Raw genomic sequence first — 23179 nt, 5'->3', positions numbered from 1 at the left:
GAGACCCCCTGCCATTGGCTGCCAGGCCGGGGAGGGAGTGCCATGGGCGAGGCCAGGTGGGCTCTGCCATGGGGCCAGGCCCCTCTCTGGGGGTCCAGGGGCACCAAGCCCTGTCCTGCCCGGGCCAGGCCCCAGCAGCTGCCAGGCAGGAAGGCAGGGAAGGCTGTGCAGCCCTGGCTGGAGCAGGCCCGGCCATGGCTGTGGAGATCTTGCCACCAGGTCCCCTTCCCCCAGCACGGCCACCACACGAGATCAAGCAGCTGAGAGCAGGGCCGGCCCTGCAGCCTGTGCAGAGTGGCCCTGCAGCTGGAGTTGAATGCAGAGAAACCCAAAGACCAGCCATGAGGCTGATCCTGACACAGCCCCAGCCCGAGTTCCCACCTCTGGCACCGGGTGACCATCTGCAGGCCCTGGGTGAGATGGTAACTCTTTTAGTGCCTCAGTCCTCCCTTGAGAGAGAGAAAGGAACAAGATGCAAGCATGTAAAGGAGCAACATGAAGATACCAATGTCAGTGAAGAAGTAGTCAAGTCCCAGATGGGAGGGATAAGGAGATGCCTTGATCTTGGAGCTGAAATACTTTTGTAAAGCTGTGGAGGAAAGACTCTGTTTCCCTGTAACACATGAAAGCCATGGGGAGATGAAGGGTGCAATTTGATATCAAGCAAAGGCTTCCATGCTCAAGTAAGCAGATGTTAAAGTAGCTGTGATCCTTTGAGAAGTTTGAACAGAAAATGAGAGAGAAGTGTTTCTGTACCCCCAGGAGAAGAAGAAAACCTTTGTTCCCAGAGATAAAGATAATTTTAGAGATAGATAATGAGAATTTTGTCTTTGAACAACTCATCTTTAAAACAATATCCCATAATTTGACATGGCCCATAAACACCGCTGTGGGAAAAGCTTGTGGGAAATGGGAGGACTTCATGATTGCAGATTTCCCCAGGTGGCCGCTATTCGTGACAAATTGAGAGCCACGAGACAACTGGGTTTTTTCCCCTCTTGGAGAAGTCTCCATAACCTTAACAAGAGAAACTTCTCTCCTAAATAAACTGAAGAAAGATTTTTTTTTTCTTCAGTTGTAGAGGTGGTAAACTGACTGAAATTTTAGGTTTTGTTTCTTTACATTTTTTTCAAGCTGAATGCCTATTGAAATATAGAGGAATACTTGTCTGAAAAAGACTTTTTTCTTACATACTCCATTTGTTTTCCCTTACAAACTATGACTGGATTGTGGATTTAGCATTTAAGGCTGTTACCTGCAGAACCATCTCATGCTGTGCTTTAATATAGGTTAGACAGGAAGGACACAAAGTAATACCTTTATGGTACAAGGTACTGAAGTTACTCTGGCCATATGATGTTCTGTGAATCCAATTTTCATCAGCCTAACCATAGTCAAGGTTTTCCAACTTCTGATAAAATAGAATTGTAAGGATTCTTTTTTTATGTGAAAATATGTTTGATAAAAATCTCTTAAAATAAGTGTGGTTGTTGGCATTATGATGAAAAATTGAAATAATTTTGAAAAATCTTCTGTACATTGTATGAAAATTGGTGAGGCACCAGCTGGACAAAACACCTCAGAAGACAACAGAGAAGGTTGTGATACAAAGCATTAGTGAATGTGTCCTTTCTTGCTGCAGAATAGATGCAGATCTATCTTGTTAGCTCCATGATCTAATAGCTGAAATGACAGACAAAAAGCGAAAACATTAATAGCTGATAAAGCCTAAGATGAGGAGAATTTTCTATGTTTCTTTTAACTTGCTGTTTAACACACTGCCTGCTTCAGAGTACTGAAGGAAAATGTTAGCTGCCTTGTGTAGACCCCAGAGATATCAGGGAAGTATTGTAAAGGCTGAAAGAAATGCCTTATGGTTGGAGTACAGCTGGATACTTGTTCTGGGTCCTTTTGGAGTTTGCTTTTTCTATTTGTTTTGGGTTTTTTTATATGGTATATTTCTTACAGACCAAAATACTGTACTTTATGCTCACATGCTGACCATTCTGTTCAAGATCTGTGAAATAGATCACTCATATAGAACAGGAAGCTGAAATACTGGAGGAAGAAGGAGGGACAGCTTTGTTATTCACCTTACTAAAGTATATGCTCTGTAATAGAGGATGTCATTTTAATTTAGGACACTCACAGACATTTGATGACACTCCTATGTCCTGCTCCTTTCCTGAGTTTGCTAGTCCTTCTTCTTTCTTGAGTTTGCTATCCCTTCTAATCAGAAAGCTTTAAAACAATGGTTTTGTTTTTGTCATATTTGCATTACTGTCTCTTAAGTTTTGTGATGTTTCCATGCTTAGGGATAGAGCCCAAGCTGAACATCCTGGAAATTGTGAAGCCTGTGGAGACCGTGGAGGTTGTGATTGATCCAGATGCTCATCATGCAGAGGCTGAAGCTCACCTTGTTGAGGAAGCTCAAGTGATAACCTTGGATGGCACCAAACATATTGCGACAATTTCAGATGAGACGTCGGAGCAGGTGACGCGGTGGGCGGCAGCACTGGAAGGCTACAGGAAGGAGCAGGAGCGCCTCGGAATTCCTTACGGTAACTGCACAGCTGTGGGTGCATCCAGCTGGGGGCTGGTCCCTTCTGTGCTGGGTAGGGTTGGTGCTCAAGGGCCTCAGAGGAGGAAAACTGGTATGGGTTAGTTCAATGCAAGTAATCTGCCTAAGGGAATTGTAGAATCATGGAATGATTTGGTTTGGAAGGGACCTTAAAGACCATCTGGTTCCAATCTCCTGTCATTGGCAGGGACAACTTCCACTAGATGAGATTGCACCAAGCACCATCTAGCTCAGCCTCAAACACATCCAGGAATGGGGCAGCCACAGCTTCTCTGGGCACTGTGCCAGGGCCTCACCCCTCTCACAGGGAAGTAGTTTTTCCTAATACCTAATCTAAAATCCAAGAAGTAGAATGAATGCTCGTAATAGTTTCATTAAATGAGTGCTTTTGTGCCATAACTACCTTATCAGTGCAGTTTTTAGAAAGCACTTTTTTTCCTGCCCTCCTTAAAAATGTGTGTGTTAGTGATAAAGCTCTTCAGGTGTGTGTGGAATTTAATAGACTCAGTATTGGGGCATTGTCTGTAAAGTTGCTGAAACAAATTGTTCATGGACTGGAGGATGCTGAATATTCTGTTAAATTAGATTTTATATGAGAAACTGTGCTGGACTTCATACTGGAAGAAAATTATTAAGAACTGAAAAGAAATATTTTTCTGGATGATCATCTTTTTTTGAGTTAATGTTGTTACTTAGTAGGTTGCTCTTTTAATGTTAGCTTAAAAAACATCTCTGAATGTCTGTTTAAGATTGAACTGGACCTGTGGGATGTAGACCTGCATCCTGTTTGGGAGATTATCCAGCTGAATTGCTTCTTATGACTGGCAGAAATGTACTGTCAAGACATATTCAGGAAGCTGATCTGTATGAGCAGACCTGTAAAAAACTGGAGCATATTTGGCTAGAGGGAAGTTTGGAAGGATTTAAGAATTCAAGTCACAGGTCTTCGCAGGACATGCAGCTTGCCAATATTTTGAGCATATTTTTGATAACTAAAGCAAAGGCTTTTTCATGGCTTTTTAGTTTTCTCATTGGTAAGTACTTCAAAAATAGTTTTCCTCATGTTATGTCTGTTGATAATCAGGGATTTGATGTGTAATGTTTGAAAAAAAAAAAAAGGGAGGGATTATCAGAAGCAGACTAATACTTTTCATCATGCTGTCACATTAATATTAGAATAAAATTACTTAAACCAATGTTATGTTGAATAATATTTTTCATAAACTTTAATAATGTTGATGCTTTAAGAAAACCCTATAACCCACAACTCTGGCTTCAAAAGGTCAATGATTTTTGGGCCATAGGAGTGCAGACTTTTCAGGAAAATCATATTAGTTCATTATGACAGAGATCTGTAGATTATGAAAAATAGTGTTCTCTTGATATCAAAAAATATGCTAAATTACACCCCTAAAAAGAATAACATTTTAAATGTTTTCTGAGTAGACATTACAGGGATCTGGGCTGAAATAAGGTGCTCCTAGGTTCTACATTATAATCCAAAATTATTTCTTGAATCTTCTCAGAAGACAGGATGCATTGATTTTAAGAGTCAAGGCTAGTCAATAAATAATCATCCAGAAAAGTAGTGGTTCAGTCTCTTCATCCTCACAGGCTTCTCTGGTTTGCTGCAAATGGAAAACTAGCATTTAGCAGGTCTTTAAAATATTGGTTTATGTTTAAGTTATGTTGTGGGTGAATTTTATTAGAGATCATAAATAGTTTTCTGTTACAAGTATTTCTGCTATTGGAATCCAAATATTTTCTACCTAGAAGGAAGGAAAACATTAATTGTTATGAGAAATAAATGCAGAAAATGGAGCAGCAGAAAGCTTGGAAACCACAGAAGTGGTTAGAGAAAGTAGTGATTTCTGTCTCCTTGCATATTTTGTTCTCTTAATGAGAACAAATTAGCAGCTTATTGATGGAAGCTCACTGTTGCTGATGTTTGGTAGATCAACCTTTTTCTGGTGTGTCTTTTGCCACAGGATAACATTCCATTGTTTTAGGTAGCATTAGTGAAAAATGATATCATGTAGCTGTTCTTTGTTAACTAAAATTAAATTTGTAGCTCCTAGATAAATGTTTATAGACTTAGGATGCTTTGCTTTCTCTAAATCTTAATTTTCTTAATTTTTCTTAAAGCTTAATTTTATTTTTAAAATTTTTAAATCTTAAAATAAAAAATTGTCAAGGTGACATCTGCTTGGGATATCAGAATTTAAAAATATGTAATCACTCTGTTCCAGTGAAAAGTAGATGTCTCTACTTTAGTTTCTTGTCCTTACCTGTTGACATACTTTAATATGTTGTATCCAGTGTTAACCTCCCAAGACTTTATGGTCTGGCTGAAAAGGTCCTGCAGAAGCAATCACTCACCTGCAGTAGGCCAATGCTCAGACAGGCTCTATGCAAGGGATACCTGAAAAAAACCTGGTCCTTCCTCAGTTTCATTGCTCAGTATTCCCTGTAGTGTGGAATGTGCCTTTGGTCAGTTGAGGTCAGCTGTCCCTCCTCAGTTTCATGTGCACCCCGTCTGCTCCCTGGGGTGGCTGAATGAGAAACTCCTTGTATTGGGTATTGGAATCCAATAGTCTGACAGGATAGTCTGTTCTTCTAGATACTCCATGTGTGCAGGAATATCTAGAATAATATTGAATATCAGATTTACTTGAAAATCATTGGTATTACATGGGATTTCTGGTTTAGTAGAGTGATACAAGGTACACTAAAACCCAGCACAGAGGTAAGATATACTGGAATGAATACAGCAGTTTCAGAACATTGCACAATCCCTATCCCAACAGGATTCCCTGTACAGGTGTCTATAATACAGTCACCATCACAAGGTTAGGTGTTCCTAATGGCCAGGAAGGAGAACGTGGGTTGCAGCCAACTCAAGCCCATTGTTCTCTTCAAAATTCTCTTGCTAGTTTTGTGCTTTATGTTCTCTCTGTTGGGCTGAGCCACATCTTCATAGCCTCTGCAGGCGCTGCTCAGCAGTGGACAAAACATCTCAGTGTTATTAATAGTGGTTTGGTCACCAGCCTAAAGTACAAAACAGTAGGGGCTTCTGGGAAGAAAATGAATCCATCCCAGACATAGCCAGTGGTGGTTTTTGTCGGCAGAAACTGAGATGATGTGGATGAGTTTAGAATGTAGTATTTTGTCATAATCGCAAACTGATCAATATTTTTGAAGGAGATTATCCTTCTGTGAGAGAAGGTACTCTTTTCTTGAAGCTAAAGACCTGTGGAAGAAGAAAATTAAGAAATTCTTTTTTTGTGTGTTTATGTCAGGCATAGATCTGATGTAAAAACTTTCTCTGAAGAAAATCGTTCTTTCACCCTTTCTGTCACCACACCATTCCATCACCATTTTAAGTGCAGTCACCAACTTTCCAGGTAGATTTGGTCTCAGTAACTCTGCTTCTTGATATTGTGCTTTTACTCTTATGGAAGTTATTATGTAATAACCTTGCAGTGCATGATGAGGTGATTTGCAGTTTCATCCATCTTTTCCAGACCCAGTTCAGTGGTCGACAGACCAGGTGCTCCACTGGGTGGTGTGGGTGATGAAGGAGTTCAGCATGACTGACATCGACCTCAACGCACTCAGCATTCCTGGCCGCGACCTCTGCAACCTCAGCCAAGAAGATTTCTTCCAGCGTGTGCCACGGGGAGAAATCCTCTGGAGCCACCTGGAACTTCTTCGAAAGTGTATGGCAGTTTGTTTTATTTTTTTTAAGACTTTTTTCTTGAAGTATGAAACCATTTTTCCTTTACTCGATGTTGATGGTAAAAATGAGGGTATCAGTACAAGATAAGAGAAAGTATTAGAATGTCTGCTGCCATGAAACATTGGCTGCGTACTAAACACTGCCTGTCTTTTATCAAACCTCATAACTGGCAGTGAATGATTGTTCCACCTTTGTTTTTTATAAAGCTTCATAGTTCGTGCATCCACTGAATTTGTTAGTTCTATAATTAAGTATTGATTTTGAGTTACTAAATGTACATTTCTGTGTCATATTGAAGTGGAGATTTTTAAGGACAGGAAGTGAAGTCCTTAGATGGTACACAACACAGCTGCTAAGTGATGCACTGTATGTGCATAATATAGTAACATAAATATATATGCATTTCAGATGTACCATGCTTGAAGGTAACTTGTCAGACTAATAACTAATTCTGTCTTCATTTGCATAATATAGCAGAAGGTTTTTGGGGATGGAGCTAGTGGAAATTTGCCATGTAGACCCTTCTAAATATGAGTGACAGATGTTAAATGTATCCACTTGTAAGACCATGAACTGTACATGTCCTTTGCAAACTCACACCAAATTTTTATTTCTTTCCTCTATGAAATAAGAAAGTTTTTGATCTTCACGTGACTTACTATTTGCAGGTTAAGTCTAAGCCTGTTGTTTTTTTCTCCAATCTGTAGATGTGTTGGCTAGCCAAGAACACTCTGGAGAAATAGCAACTGTTACAATTGATCAGCGTAAGTAGTTCTGTCAGCATTAATTCACAAAATTCACTGTGTGCAGGTTTAGCACTGTACTGTTGTTCAGAAGTTTGATAGTACAACATTTAGAAAAAACTTCAAGAGAGATTTTCCTTGGGAAAGGGAGGAGGACATATTTTAAACTTCAAAATATAACACTGAATTTCTCTATATTTTGTTACTGGCTGAAAGGTAGTGTTTGACCTGAACTATGGAAGTTTATAACTCTCATTTTGGATGGTAGATTCTTCACTTTCTTGAAATAAGCTGTCTAGGATACATATTTGAGGTTTTTAGTTGTTTCAGGGCTTTAGATTATATATTGCATTAATGAGTGGATCTATTTAAATATTAATTTCAAATAAAAAGGTGTTTCCAAAAACTGAAGGGTTCTGTGGAAGAGATGACTTGCTTAGAAACCAATATTAGAAATAATACATTAAAGTAACTTTCCATAGTTAAAATGGGTGAAACTCATTCTTTCAGCTAAGCAGTGTCATAAATTATTGAAATGAATCAATTTTCAGATGATTTATAAGCATCTTACATGTTAAATAGACATACTGTTTATTATATACTGTGGTTGTGTCTAGTTAAAGCCAGCTTGAGTGGGGCATCTGTGTCCCCCTACACCACTGCAATAGAAGGTGTTTGCAGTGGTTTGAATATCAGGTATGGAGTTTGTGCAGTCACTGTAGAGAAAAGGGCATTAGGGCAGGTAAGGTGGGAACAGCATGAAGACAAAACAAGGGCTTGAGAGAGTTTGTATTCTTTTTGTGGAAGCATGTAATACACATGATAATAAACTAAAACTGGTGTTTTATCTGTAATTTGACACTTCTGCAATGAGTCTAAAACTGCAATTTTCATATAAGAGGTAAAAAGGTCTTTAAATTATACTTAGCATTGTGACTTTAAGCAGTGTGCCTTTTTAGCAAAGGAAAAAACTACCTTCTAGATGTTATGATAATACAGGTAATAAATAAAATATGCCTATTTCTGTGCAAACAATTTATAGTTGATGTTCTGCAACACTCTCTGCCCTACAGCTGTGCAGATTATACCAGCATCAGTACAGCCTGCTACCCCCACCACCATCAAAGTGATAAACAGCAGTGCAAAAGCAGCCAAAGTACAGAGAGCTCCAAGGATCTCAGGGGAAGATAGGAGTTCCCCTGGGAACAGAACAGGTACTGCCTCCATTATTGTACATGCTAATGCACTGAACACTGACCATTCATTTGAATTACAGTTTGGTGAGACACGACTTTGTAGCTCCAAATGAGAGGTTTGTAGGGTTTGTGTGAAGGGAGCCATAGGTACAAAAATCTGTGGTAACATCTGCCTGCACCGGTTGGTCAGCTCAAACAGGCACCATGTCAACATGATGCTGCAGTTTTTTCATCCTGCAGCAAATAAAATGGATATATTTCCCCATCATTTAACAATCTGTCCTCTCAAACCACTGCATAGCATTTATTCAAGCTTTGAACTTCATTCTATTTGTAGAAAGGAAAGAAAATAAACTCTATGTGGTAAAATGTAGCCTAGCTGCTACTTGCACTGTCTGTTGTGCTCCTCCTCCATTTTTCCCCAATGTGGTGACTTCAAAATTTATAAAGTTTTATATTTCTTTTTTAGTTAAATGAATGCATGTCTGGAAAACTGCACACTAAATTTGCAGTTTAATATTGGAATTACTGTTATTTATACATACTCTTTGATTATTAATTTATTTTTTTTTCTTGCTCTCATTTTTGTTTTGCTTCTCTTTAGTGTTGTGAATTTTTCTGTTAAATCTTTCCCTCTCTTCCTCCTTGAGTTTTTATTTGGTTTAGACTCCATAAAGGCCTCTAAGGATGTCATTCAGAATTTTAAGATTTTGTTGGCTGACCTTAGTGAGGAATACTGTATGTTTCTCTCATTAGCCATCAGGTCTGCTCTCTGTCTTATTGAGAATTTAGGAATTTTACTGTGGCTACTTGAGTTAGAAAAAAATCTTAACTATTGGATGTAAAAGATGCAACATTGGCATTAACTGAAATTTGGAGTTTTCTTTTGTGTTTCTCATATTTAATGTTGAAAATTTGAGACCAAAGTTTTTTTAAGAAACAGCTATTACACATATGTGTGTGTGTGAAGAGGAATTAGCAGCTCTTGATAAATCTGTTCTATTTTAAAGACAGATATGCTTCTAAATTATTACATGGGGGGAGTTGTGGTTTTTTTAAGTTCTAAGAGAAGATTTATGTGAAATCTTGATTAATTTTTTCCTGTATTCTTAATTTTTTAATAAAAATGGGTACTGATGACAGGAAAATGTTTGCAAAAGAGTCACTAGAAGGGAGTAATTAAATGAAAGTTTTCTTTCCATCATATAGTCTATGCTGGTCTGCTTTAATATCTTGGTTGCAAATTTTTAGCCATGAGTGGAACATGAAAAGGACAACTTGCAGTGAAACTTGTTATTCCTTTAACAGGGAACAACGGCCAGATCCAGCTGTGGCAGTTTTTATTAGAACTTCTCACAGACAAAGATGCCAGGGACTGTATTTCTTGGGTTGGTGATGAAGGAGAGTTTAAATTGAACCAGCCTGAACTGGTTGCACAGAAATGGGGACAGCGCAAGAACAAGCCCACCATGAACTACGAGAAGCTGAGTCGGGCTTTGAGGTAAAAAACTGAAGGAACTCATGGGGTATGATTTCCTTTCATGGCTACCTCATTTCTAATTAACATAATGCAAAACTTGCAGCTTTTTTAGTAAAGGCAAATCTTCTGAAGCTGGTCCTTGCAATGAGATCCTGTTGATCTTAGGGGAGAGGTATTTGCTGGGCTTTTTGCCTTTGTTTTGGTTTTTTTTTTTTTTTTTCATTTTTAAAGAAGCTAGTAGAATAACTTCTTGAAAATAGATTTTCTTTTTTCAAGATCATAATTTGGGCTGCTCATTTCCAGAAATATACCTGTTTTTTATTTATCTTCAATATTTATGCTTTTAGTAGCATGCCAAACAATATTGATTACTGATGAAAGATACAGAAATATTTGAACTATTAACTTATTTTTATGTTCTATTGTCCGTGTTCTTCTTGCTCTTGTTATGGAATAAAGCAGATACTTCTCTGTAATTGTTAGTGATTCTCTATATGTAAGAACCTTTTCTAACTTCAAATATTCATTGTTTCATGTCATTGTTCTTATTGTGTGGATCTTAAATTGAAAAATAGAGTTGACAGCTCTGTTCCAAGAGTTGCAATTCCAACATCACAGTGATCTGAAGAAATTGAAGTGTTTCAGTATCTTCATTTCATAGAGATTTTTTCTTTGACATTGATAAAAGGGACTTGTATTACTGATTCACTGTGGGGGAGGTACTTGAAGAGGGGGAAGAGTGCAAGTACCTGAATTTTAAACTACTTTTCCCTGATTGTTTTAGTCTCTGGAATCATTTGAAAATTCATCCACATTCTTTGAAATTGTTGAGAGTGAACTTCTGCTTTCTTATTCTGATATTGTTAAATATATTTTGATTTGTTTTCAAGAAAGATGTTTTTGCCTAATCCTGCAAATTATTCAAGTAGGTTTAGGAATTCTTTTTGTATGAGTGAAGTGGCATTTTGATTGAGGGTCTGTGTTTTACTTACTAGCAGTTTCAGTTCTGGATATGTGCTGTTTGCTTGATTGGTTTTTTTTTTGAAGTAAACTCCTCTAGCATAATATGAAAATATCAACTTCTATTTGAAAATAGCTCTGTAAGAAATGATGGCAAAGTATCATATTCTGGCTTTCTTTACCCTTTTAGGGAGTGTTTAATTGGCATTTGACAGGTATGAGATACATAGCTAAACTATACCCTTTTGTTTGTCTTAGAACTTCTTTAGGCACAGTGCTGAGGATGCCAGAATTATTTTATGTCTGACAAACAAGTGGAAAAAATAATGAAAAACAAATATTTTGAACAATGTTAGGTATTGAAAGATGCAATTTATGAAAGTTCCTGAGCCTCAGGTCACTAAAACAGCAGGAGCATTGGTAGATGCTTACTTAGTCTCATGCTTTTCCTTAGGTCTCTTGGAGTCTTGTTCCTTGTTTCAGTCTCTTGGAGTCTGTTCATGTTTTAGATGGATCTTTGGTCTGGTCTTGTATGGCTGTTCTTGCATTATTTATATATTATTGAAAATGTTATTTTTTTAATAGAATCACAGACTCTCTTGGGTTGGAGGGCTGGAGGAGGTTTCTGGACCTTTCCAGTGCAGCTCTTCCCCAGCCTGTATTGGTCCAATACCATTCCCATGTTTCCAACCTGTGTATCTGTGAGTCACTACTAAAGGCATATGTGAAAACCTTCTGATACACAAAAATTATGTAAACCACGCTGATGTTTTTGGGCTTCATCAGCAAGCTCCACAGAGGATGCCAAAGGCAGCTGAAGAACTTTGGAATAATGCTCTTATCAGTAAGATATTAGACACCAGTTTGCATAAATCGCTATTAGAAAAGTTTCACATTTATATTTTAGTCACAGAATCACAGAATTCATCAAAGTGGTGTCATTTTGGCAGCTGCATCAATACTGACGTGTTTTCTAACAGCTTAATGTCTGAAGGGATATTTAATAACTCTTGCCACTCCTGTGATAAACACTGTTGTCAAGCTGAAGTTTAATAAATGATTATATGTTTTGTTTACCAATGTACTGAAATCACTGTGTCAATCATTGATTAATACAGGAAATTATGTTATTTCTTATTGAGAAATTCACTGGCTCTTCTGCCCAGCTGTAGGAAAAGCAGGCATATAGAAACTAGGGCTGAGGGGTAGAAAGGGTTGAGTTTATATTATTTTCCAAATTTATCATAAGCTTTCGAGCTCATCAAATCCAAGTTACAGCCCATCCTCATTAAGTTTCCTAAATGAGGAATGTTATACACATTCTTTTAAAGCTTGTAATGAGAGTAGAACAGCAACAAAACTGCAAAATTCTAACTTCTGTTTTATTGATGTGACCTAAACTGTCAAAGGGGTGGGGAGGTCATGTAGACCTTGTTATCTCACTATATTTTTGCCCAGTCTGATAATTCTTTTGTCATGCTATATAAAAGATATTTAAACTTAGAGAGAACTCACTTTTTAGTTGTAAATAAAGGCAAAGATGTAGTTTTGACAGCATATGAATTCTAACAAAATAACCCCAACCCAACAAAAAACAAACTAAACAAACTAAACCAATGAAACCCTACAAATCCAACCCATGCCTTTATAGTTTTATTTCCATTTTTGAAGACAGTATGGGGAGAATAACTGCTTTCATATCATAGAAACTGCTTAGTAATTTTCAACCTGTTTCCAGCATTAATTTTTTTCTTCAGAAAAGCAAAGCAAAGGACCATAATAAGGGGAAAGAGAATATTTCATTATTAAGGCAAAACACTACCTATAAGGCATCTTCCCTGCCAAGCTGTTTTTAAAGTGCTCCAAGACTTAGTCCTCAACTGGTGCTTCCAGTAGGCTGTAAAATAATTACTGTGCTTTATTTCTCTTTAATATACCACGGTACGGAGACAATTTTCAACACTTCCTTTTTCTCATATAAGAAAATGCCTAAGCGATATCTTGGAATATGAAATTGTGAGAATCTCAGTGAGAAAAAGAATAATATTTTAGCCTCTGGTGACCTTAAGTAAGTAATGGATGCATATGAAAATTGCAGATAATTGCTAAAATTCTGTTTTCTGTTTTGCAGGTATTACTACGATGGAGACATGATCTGCAAGGTGCAGGGCAAGAGGTTTGTGTACAAATTTGTGTGTGACCTGAAGACTCTGATTGGGTACAGCGCGGCAGAGCTGAACCGCTTGGTCACGGAGTGCGAGCAGAAGAAACTGGCCAAGATGCAGCTCCATGGCATTGCACAGCCAGTGACAGCAGTGGCCCTGGCCACAGCATCCCTGCAAGCAGAGAAAGATAATTAAGCACTGGGACCTGTAAGTGGGAGCCTGAGGCCTTTCCTCTATAACCAGAGCACTTGGTGCTCTTACCTTGATCAGAATTGGAAACGTCTTTTGTTTCTTGATTGTACAATATAGAGCATGAATTTCTATAAAGAACTCAGACATGCATAAATTTGGATCTTTTAACAGCATATATTTTAATGTAATTTAAGGGATCACCCCAACTTCTGCAGCTAGTGAGAGGTGGAGCCTGTGACCACAGCTGTGCAAAGTAATTTCTGCAACACTTTTAACAAAAATTAAGTCCCTGTAGTCCCCAGGCTGATCAGTTGTGTGAATGCAGCCTTTTCCAGTCTTTTGTTCTCTGCTGAACTACCAAATGGCATTTGATGCTTTCCAAGTTTACCATATACTCATTATTCTGTTAATCAAGTGGAGCTGAAAGACATGTTAAATGTTACAAAGCATCAGGTTCTCAAAATAGCTTCTGTATTTAAAAGCAAAGGACACTTAAGACTTAACTGGAGATCAGTGCTGAAGAAGATCCAGGTTTAGATATGGCTTAGGTGAAAAGCCAATTATGAGTATTTCATTGTAGTATGCACATAATATACATACAGGAGGGCAAATACCTGTTTTGAAATACGTACTTGACATTAGCCATTTGGCAGAAAGCAAAGGTGGACTTCTTCCCCTCATGCCATTCCCCATCAGGTAATTCAAAAACTTGAAAAAACAGCCCTCACCCAAAGAGTAGATTGTTTTGGTGGGGAATATTAATGCTGTGTTCTGCAAGGTGCTTATACCTGCATGGTAGTCAACCTTTAGTATCCAAAGACTTAAGTGAATCACAGTCAGTAGTCCCTGGCTAGGAACAGAAAGCAAATTGAAAATAGTTTTACAGAGAACTGTGGTTTAATTTCCCAATCATTGTACAGTCTAACATATATTAACTACAAAGAGGTACTTTTTATTTAAAATTAAGTTCTCGTTGAACTTCCAAGTGATATTTTGAAGCTTCTTAAGCCAAATGCATGCTCCAGAGCTGGGTGCAATTTGAAGTCTGGATGATGAGTCAGCAATAGTTGGGATGTATCCTGAATTCTGAGCTACTCAGTGCTTCTTGCAAACTTACACATGCAGAATAAAAGTAGGCTTCAGCTTTTGAGTTTCCATACTGGTTAGACTGTTTCTTTTGATGTCTGAGAACGGTGTGATTTGGGGGTTGCTTTTGGCTCTTCTGCTAATAAACAGCACAGTTACTATGTCAGCATTGATGTTCACCAACTTTTTAGAAATTAAACCCTTTCTTGTAACACTTAACAATTACAAGGGAAGACCTTTAATTCTGCTATGGATTGAGCTACTCTTAAACCCTAAATCTGAAGTCCTTGAACAGTGAGATTCTGAACAAAACCCCACAAATCTGAACAAAGTGTGTTTGTGCTGAGCAGTGAGAGCACTGGGCTGCTGCTCTTGAGCTGAGCAGGAATGGTTACACTTTCAGGCAGAAGGCAGAGAATACAAAGACTTGTGTGTGTCCTCAAGATGTGTTGAGGGCAAGGTTTTTTTGTAGGTGGATGCTCATCTGCAGATAGTTTTTGCTTGACTAGAAGGTTTGCATATAGTTCTAACTTGTGTTTTTTCATCATTGACATGATTATAAAATCAAAGGTTTATTGCTGGATTCTTTCGGTAACTTTTACTGTTGTTCTCATCCTTGAGTTCTTACAGCACTCCATCTGCTGAGCATGCTGATGTCATTTTGCTTGTAAAAAACATTGTAAGCCCTGAGCAAAAAATGTAAATGTATCTGTCATGAAAGGTCAACATCACCCCTTTTCTTGCTGTTGGAGTTGGTGTCACTGATTGGTGTTGGAGGCATCTTGTGCAGGAGGTGCAGGTCTGCTTAACCAAGAATTATGTGAAGTGGATGCTTGAGGGCAGCAGCTCTGCTTGTAACAACATTCCGTGACTAAACACAAGTCAGTACAAGTCACTGGTTCTAGACAGCAGAGTTCTTGAGAGGCATTTTTAGTTCAAATACAGGATAAAATGAAAAGAAGCTTGGTATTTACCAGTTTTCTATATCAAACTGGACTGTGGGTAAGCACACAGCAAAATTGAAAAGCACTGTCAATACTTCATTCCCCTGCCTCTTCCTGTTCCATGGTAAGTCCGATGGGGGAAACCTCTGCTGCCATCCTTTGTTTGTGGTTACATCCTGTTGTTGCTTTGCAGCCTTTCAGTAGGAGTAATGGTCCTTGGGGTTCTTTGTTGTGGCTCCATCTGCTTCTCCACCATGTTCTAATTAGTAAAGAAAGAACCTTTCAAGTGGTATCAAATTATTATCACGCTGTCTGTAGTTGAGGGAGGAACCTGTGACTAACTTGATGTCTTCAGTAAAACAAAAGATGTAGAATATATTGTCAAAGGATTTTCTGTTACTGCCAGAAGGAAAACATAGAATATTCCCAATTTTTGTAAAACAGAAGGGGTTTTGCATACTTTTTACTCTTTAAATAAAGACACTTATACTCTGCTAATTATTACAAATTTCTTTGTTTTGCCTTTTTTTTTGTAATTTTCCATGAAACAATTATTTTCTATTTTTACTCTGATAAAGTATTTGTGGATAAAATGTCAATATAGTAAAATAAAAATGTTATACAGCTAATTTGCCTTCTTAATTTTTCAGACATTTGTAATATCTTTCAGGGATAAGCAGTTCTGAGATGCATACTTGCCCTTTATTCTCTTTTCTCTTAAAGTCAGAAGCTCAGTGTAGAAAGAAGGCAAACTCAGCTTATATTCTGAAGATCTATCTTCTTGGACTCAATATTTGGCTATGTGTTTCTACTTTTAAACTATAACTCAGTGTCCTTTATTTCTGTAGCAGCTTTCTTTAACATCTTAATTGTAAATCTCAAAATGATGCTTAGATTAAACAAATGATGAAAACTCAGTAGTAGGACAGAATGGATCCCTGTGAAATTATTCCATTTATGCTTTTATCAGTGTTTAAATCAGAAAGGTTCACGCTGACCTGTAAATTTTGGAGTTTTTCATTCCTTCAGATGGCCCCATTAACTTCATGTGGCTCTGCTAACAAAACTGCTAGTACTGTCCATGTTAAAAACAAGACAAAATTGTGATTGTGCTGCTCTTTATTTCTACTGAGACACAATGTAATAATATTCTCATTATACTTCGGAACTCCTCCATCTGGACTGCCAAATTCAAAACTGAAATAATTTGTCATCTTTATACCTACCACATCACTTGATTTTAACATCTTTATGTTTAGCTTAGCAGGAACAACACGTAATTGACGGCAAATACTGGTTTTCAGACATTTCAGTAACTTGTTGGACCTGATGACCTTAGAAGTCTTTTTCAACCAAAATTCATTTAGGATTTTAAAGTTCACTTACAAGTGCTCTGGTATCATATAATGGAGGAATGGAGGACCTATTATTTGGGTTTATAGCTACTAGTATAGTTATCCAGTGTGAGTTTCTTTTGGGATTCCTACCATACAGAAATTGTTACTGAAACAACGTAGGGAATTACAACTAACTGCTTGCAATGTCTTTCTTAATCAAGATAAGCTGAGGTGGGACTCTGCTGCCTGATCAAGAAACTGTTATGTGGTCCATTAACACAGGTTTGTGGGGAATATTTTTACTGACTGGACTAGGGTGTCTTGTTCTTCAAGGTCATACATATTCTTAAAGGTTGTCAGTTTAATATTGGGCTGTTAAGGGTGTTAAAATATATTTGGGTTGAAAATGTTTAATTTTTTTCCTTTGGAAAAGTAATTCTTAATATGAATGATGCTAAACAAGAAATTAATTAAAGGACGGGAATTAATGATTGACTGGTTTTGAGGGTTGTAAGATGGAACCCTGTGCATTAGATACATTATTGCTCCATTACATTTTGCTTCATTATTTCATGATTGGAGCCCACAGAATCTAATCACACACCAAACTGAAATTTTACCATCTTGCAATTTTAGAGTATTGACATCTTACCCATTCATAACTTGAAATGAAGGTTAAAAAATTCTGAAGAGGGAAAAACAAATAGTCTGATATTGCAGGGGTCTAATTGAAACTCTGCTGGTAGTGGTTCAGCAAACCAATAATAGGTGTAAGAGAAGCAAACATAGATATTGCCAAGATCTCATACAGCCTTTTTCCCAAAAGATGACCTCAGCTGTACCCATAGAGATTTTTGGCTAAAAATATTGAATAGTCTCATGCTCCAAGGAAAAGAAACCTTTTTTCAATGCTGATCTGAGTCTCTGAGAATTTCTTTACCCATCTTCCTCTTTGAGAAGGATTTCTCCACCCACACCTATCACACATTCAGAAATACAATATGCATTCTTTCTTGTCAAAGAAGAAATCCTGATATCTTTCCCACTCATCTGCAGCAATTCTGGATAGCTTTCAGAAAGAAATACAATTGTCCTTTATGCCTTGATCATATGAAATCCATTAGGTTCTTGCATAGTAATGCATGTGGGCAGCCTGTGACAACAATTATTATAAACATATTGGTGTAGTGTTGTGTTGCAACTGCTCTGCCTTTTAATGAGGAGCCTGTAGTCCTAATAGTAAATTAAAATACAATTACTATCACCAGAAGGACCAGGAAAGAAACATTCTCAGCAGCCAGCCCTTCAGTATGACCACTGTCCCCTCCAGCCCCCATAGGAGCTGATGCTGAAGCTTCATTCCTGTGTGACTAAAAGAGGAAACTCCACTGTGCTGAGCTCCATCCCTCAGCTGCGCTGCTGTGCCTCACTCTTTCTCCTTTCATCTGTGAAGAATTTACAGTGACAAGAAATAATTAAAATACAACTCCATTGGATACTAATCTTGGTAATGCTCTTGAAGAGGGATGTCATTGCTCGCTTTCAGATTATGGAAAATTAGAATTTTTTTAGGATTTTTTGATTTCAGAAGAACTGAGGTGATTTTCTATGTGCTGTAGGGTGGAAAGTAACTTCTTAAAAGAAGTCCTGCTCCACTATGAGCATTTCCCAGCTGATGTCACTCTGACAATAGATTCAAGCACATCAGAGGTCACAGGCACTCTATAAACTCCAGTGATGCTCCTGAACAGAGACAGCATGTCCTGGGGTTGCAGGAGGGAGATGAATTGGCACACCCAGCAGAGCTGAAGGCTGAGCCCCACTGGGAGGGGGCAGAACAGGTGTGGGCAGGGTGCTGGTGGCATGAAAGGCCGGACACTGTGAGGGGACACTGGGAGGCGGCACTCTGCAAACAGAACAGAAACAGACAGAACATGAACAGGAGAGAAAGCATAGGTCTGAGTTTTATTTGCTATCAAACACATTCCACACACCCAGATACACACAATCCCCATCCCACTGCTCCAAACTTCTCCCAGTCTCCCCCCAACCCCATCTTACTCTGGTGGCTGTGGAATCGAATTAGTTTGGTATGACATTGAGTTTTTTTGAGGTGGGATTGAGCTGTTTTTACTGGGATTTGAGTGGTTTTGAGGTGACAGATGTATCCATATTGGGTTTTGGAGTGCAAAGAGATGGAGAACGAAAAGAAATTAAGGTGAAACTAAAAGAAGAAGCAACCAGATGTGTTCCCAACATGGACCACAGTGCATGTGAGTGACCAGGGCTGTGACCAAAGTGCCTCCTGCAGTGGGGGATGGAGCTGGAGCAGCACATGAAGCTCTTCCCGCACTCAGGGCACTCACAGGGCTTCCCTTACCGGTGCCTTCGTTGGTGTTTGCCCAAGTTAGAGCTGCTGGAGAACCTCTTTCCACACTGGAAACACTCATAGGGCCTCTCCCCTGTGTGGATGCGCCGATGGGTGATGAGTTGGGAGTTCTGCTTGAATTCCTTCCCACACTCAGGGCATTGGAAGGGCCTCTCCTCTGTGTGAACCCAGTAGTGTCGGAGGAGTTTGGAGCTGCTCGTAAAGGCCTTCCCACACTCAGAACATTCGTAGGGCTTCTCCCCAGTGTGGCTCCTCTGGTGCCTGATCAGATTGCAATGGTGGCTGAAGCTCTTGCCGCACTCCCCACAGTCATAGGGCCTGTCAGCATCGTGGGTCCTCCGGTGCTTGATCAAGTCAGAGCTCCAGCTGAAGCTCTTCCCACACTCAACACACTGGAAGGGCCTCTCCCCAGTGTGGGTCACCTGGTGGCTGATCAGGTGGGAGTTCAGTCTGAATCTCTTCCCACATTCCCCACACTCGTAGGGCCTCTCTCCAGTGTGGATGCGCCGGTGTTGGATGAGGTTGGAGTTCTGCCTGAATCCCTTCCCGCAGTCGGGGCAGAGGAAGGGCTTCTCGTCTGTGTGAATCCGCTGGTGCAAGACGAGACTGGAGGTGGTCGGAAACCTCTTCCCACACTGCCCACACTCATGTGGCCGTTCCCCAGTGTGGGTCAGTTGGTGCTGGACCAGGCTGGAGCGCTGGGTGAAGCTCTTCCCACACTGCCCACACTCGTAGGGCTTCTCCCCAGTGTGGGTCCTCTGGTGCAGGATCAGGCTCTCTCTTTGTCCAAAGCGCTTCCCACATTCCCCACACTCATAGGGCTTCTCCCCAGTGTGGGTCACCTGGTGCCTGATCAGATGGGTGCTCAACCTGAAGCTCTTCCCACACTCCCCACACTGGTAGGGCTTCTCCCCAGTGTGGATCATCTGATGCTTGATCAGGTCGGAGCTCCACATGAAGCTCCTCCCACATTCCCCACACTCATAGGGCTTCTCTCCCGTGTGGATCACCTGATGCTGGATCAGGTGGCAGTTCCGGCCGAAGCTTTTCCCACACTGCCAACACACGTAGGGCCGTTCCCCAGTGTGGGTCCTCTGGTGCTTGATCAGGTCGCAGTTCCACCTGAAGCTCTTCCCACACTCCACGCATGTGTGGGGCTTCTCCCTATCATGGAGCTGCTCATGGAGCACCAGCTCCGAGCTCTGGCTCGATCTCTGGCCGCCTTCCCGGCCCGGGCTGGCTCTTTCTCCCTCAGATCTTCGCGATCTGCGTTTGCAGCCCCTCCTCGTGTGGGATCTCCGGGGCTTTTCCTCCCCGTTGGCTTCCTGCGCCGTGGAGCCGCTCAAAACGGCCTCTTCCACCTGGTCCTGCCGCGGGCATTTGTCCTCCCTGCTCTCCATGTTCAGCTCCTGCTCTGGGGGAGGAAAGACAAGGACAGGATGGGATTTGCCTCCGTGCCACAGGCAAGGGCAAGGAGATCGCCTCAGGGAGTCCCCGGCAGGACGGCACCGGCACCCCCCGATGTCCCCCCAAAGGGTCTTTTCCGCTCAGCCTCGGACTTCTTCATTCTCCAAACATCCCCCAAAAAAAAACCAACCCAGGGACCCCCCGGGATATTTAAGCCGATCTGTGGGATCATCGCTCCCCCTCCCCACTCACCTGCGCGATGGGGGGAGCGATGAGGATGATCCCACAGATGGGGGCTTCGACCGCGCCGCCGCTTGAGCTCAGCCTTGATCCGCCTTTGTTCCTCCTTTTCCTCTTCCTCCCGCTCCTCCCCTTCCATCGCCCTTTCCGCTCCTCTGTGTTATCTCCACCTCCTTCTCCTCTTCCATCCCTCCCCTTTCATCCCTTCTCCGCCTCCTCCTCCCTCTATCGCTGCTCTCTCTCCGCCTTCATCCCTCCTCTTCCTTCTCCCCCTGCTCTTCCCCCCTAACCGGATGGAACGGCGAGGGGAAGGGGGCAGGGAAAGGGCGGAACCGTGAGGGGACACTGGGAGGCGGCACTCTGCAAACAGAACAGCAACAGACTGAACATGAACAGGAAAGAAATCACTAAGTCTGAGAGTTTTATTTGCTATCAAATACATCTCACACACCCAGCCCCACACAATCCCCATCCCACGGGTCGAAATTGGGATCCCACTTCTCCCAATCTCCTCCCAACCCCATCTCACTCCATTGGCTGTGGAATCGAGTGAGTTTGTCACAAGCTAGAGTTTTTTTGAGTGGGGAAAAAGCCACTTTGATGTGGAGCTGAACTCTTTTCCTTTAAGACAGAGCTGTTTTCACTGGTGTTTGAGTGGTTTTGAGGTGACAGATCCATCCATCTAGGCTTTTGGAGTGCAGAGAGAGGGAGAAAATAAAAAAATTAGGGCCAAACCAAAAGGAGAAGCAGCCAGGTGTGTTTCCAACATGGATCACAGGGAATGTGGTTCCTCCAGTGGGGGATGGAGCTGGAGCAGCGCACGAAGCTCTTCCCGCACTCGGGGCACTTGCAGGGCTTCCCTTACCGGTGGCTGCATTGGTGTCGGGTCAAGTGAGAGCTCTGTGAGAACCTCTTCCCACATTCCCCACACTTGTAGGGCCTCTCTCCAGTGTGGATTCGCTGGTGGACGATGAGTTGGGAGTTGTACTTGAATCCCTTCCCACAGTCGGGGCAGAAGAAGGGCTTCTCCTCTGTGTGACTCAGATTGTGCAGGACGAGATGAGAGTTGAACCGAAAGCTATTCCCACACTCAAAACACTTGTAAGGCCTCTCCTTAGTGTGGATCTTTCGGTGTCTGATCAAGGTGTCATGGTCCCTGAAGCTCTTCCCACACTCCTCACACTCATAGGGCCGTTCCCCAGTGTGGATTCTCTGATGCTTGATCAAGTCAGAGCTCGACCTGAAGCTCTTCCCACATTCCCCACATTTGTAGGGCCGTTCCCCAGTGTGGATCCTCTGGTGCTTGATCAGGTCAGAGCTCTGGCTGAAGCTCTTCCCACACTCCCCACAGTCATAGGGCTGTTCCCCAGTGTGGGTCCTCTGGTGCTTTACCAGGCTGGAGTTGCAGCTGAATCTCTTCCTACATTCCCCACACTCATAGGGCCTTTCCCCAGTGTGGGTCCTCTGGTGGCTGGTCAGGTGGGAGCTGCAGCTGAAGCTCTTCCCACATTCCCCACACTCGTGGGGCCTCTCCCCAGTGTGGATCACCTGGTGCTTGACTAGGTCAGAGCTCCACCTGAAGCTCTTCCCACACTCCCCACACTGGTAGGGCTTCTCCCCCGTGTGGATCACCTGGTGCCGCATCAGGTTGGACTTGCGGCTGAAGCTCTGTCCACACTCTCCACACTTGTAGGGTCTCTCACCAGTGTGGGTCATCCGGTGGCTGATCAGGTGGGTGCTCGTCCTGAAGGTCTTCCCACACTCCCCACACTCATGGGGCCTTTCCCCAGTGTGGATTTTCCGGTGCTTGATCAGGCTGGAACTGAAGCTGAAGCTCTTCCCACACTCCCCACACTCGTAGGGCCGTTCTTCAGTGTGGATCATCTTATGCTCGATGAGCTTGGAGTTCCACCTGAAGCTCTTCCCACACTCCACGCATGTGTGGGGCTTCTCCCTATCATGGAGCTGCTCATGGAGCACCAGCTCCGAGCTCTGGCTCGATCTCTGGCCGCCTTCCCGGCCCGGGCTGGCTCTTTCTCCCTCAGATCCCCGCGATCTGCGTTTGCAGCCCCTCCTCGTGTGGGATCTCCGGGGCTTTTCCTCCCCGTTGGCTTCCTGCGCCGTGGAGCCGCTCGAAACGGCCTCTTCCACCATGTTCTGCTGCGGGCATTTGTCCTCCCTGCTCTCCATGCTCAGCTCCTGCCCTGGGGGAGGAAGGACAAGGACAGGATGGGATTTGCCTCCGTGCCACAGGCAAGGGCAAGGAGATCCCCCCAGGGCGTCCCCGGGGACGCGCTCCCCCTCTTCGCTCTCCCCATTTCGGGATGCCGGGGCTTTCTGGGCTCCTCCTCCCCTCATTCTCTGCTTTGGGCTGCAGGGGCTCCAAGGAGTCCCCCCTGCCCCTCTCCAGGCTCTGGAGGCTCCCGCCAATGGCGGCGCTCCCCGGCACCCCCCGATGTCCCCCCAAGGGGCCTTTTCCGCTCAACTCTGGACTTCATTCTCCAAACATCTTTCCCCCACCCCCCCAAAAAAAACCAACCCAGAGCCCCCCGGGATATCTGAGCCGAGCTCCCTCCCACTCACCTGCGCGACGTGGGGGCGATGATCCCACAGGCAGGGCTCGCAAGCGTGGTTCCCTCAAGTCAGCCTTGATCCGCCTTTGTTCCTCCTTTTCCTCTTCCTCCCGCTCCTCCTCCTACCCAACCACACCTCCTCCTCTT

General features: G+C 42.0%; 2 protein-coding genes across 5 annotated transcripts in view; one reads left to right on the top strand and one right to left on the bottom strand.

The window, feature by feature from the left end:
- GABPA (GA binding protein transcription factor subunit alpha) overlaps nucleotides 1–14803 on the top strand; it is a 25771-nt gene extending 10968 nt beyond the window's left edge. For 3 of the 4 annotated variants that reach the window (XM_074536154.1, XM_005487165.4, XM_014267129.3), the window contains exons 5-10: nucleotides 2316–2561; nucleotides 6106–6300; nucleotides 7028–7084; nucleotides 8137–8277; nucleotides 9568–9760; nucleotides 12831–14803. In XM_074536154.1, the coding sequence (XP_074392255.1) occupies nucleotides 2316–2561; nucleotides 6106–6300; nucleotides 7028–7084; nucleotides 8137–8277; nucleotides 9568–9760; nucleotides 12831–13059 (1061 nt within the window). In that variant the 3' untranslated portion in view covers nucleotides 13060–14803. Of the gene's footprint in view, nucleotides 1–2315; nucleotides 2562–6105; nucleotides 6301–7027; nucleotides 7085–8136; nucleotides 8278–9567; nucleotides 9786–12830 lie in introns of all 4 variants that reach the window. The other variant, XM_074536155.1, reaches the window with a different exon arrangement.
- Nucleotides 14726–23179, bottom strand: LOC102069235 (uncharacterized). Its single transcript, XM_074536164.1, is given in 4 exon segments — nucleotides 14726–18329; nucleotides 18804–20018; nucleotides 21280–22663; nucleotides 23043–23179. Coding segments are annotated over 3 exon segments (2769 nt in total). The 5' UTR covers nucleotides 22650–22663; nucleotides 23043–23179; the 3' UTR covers nucleotides 14726–18145.

Source organism: Zonotrichia albicollis, chromosome 2 (assembly GCF_047830755.1).
Source record: "Zonotrichia albicollis isolate bZonAlb1 chromosome 2, bZonAlb1.hap1, whole genome shotgun sequence".
Lineage (NCBI taxonomy): Eukaryota > Metazoa > Chordata > Aves > Passeriformes > Passerellidae > Zonotrichia > Zonotrichia albicollis.
The sequence above is the reverse complement of the archived record's forward strand: the minus strand, read 5'-3'. Positions and strand labels throughout refer to the sequence as shown.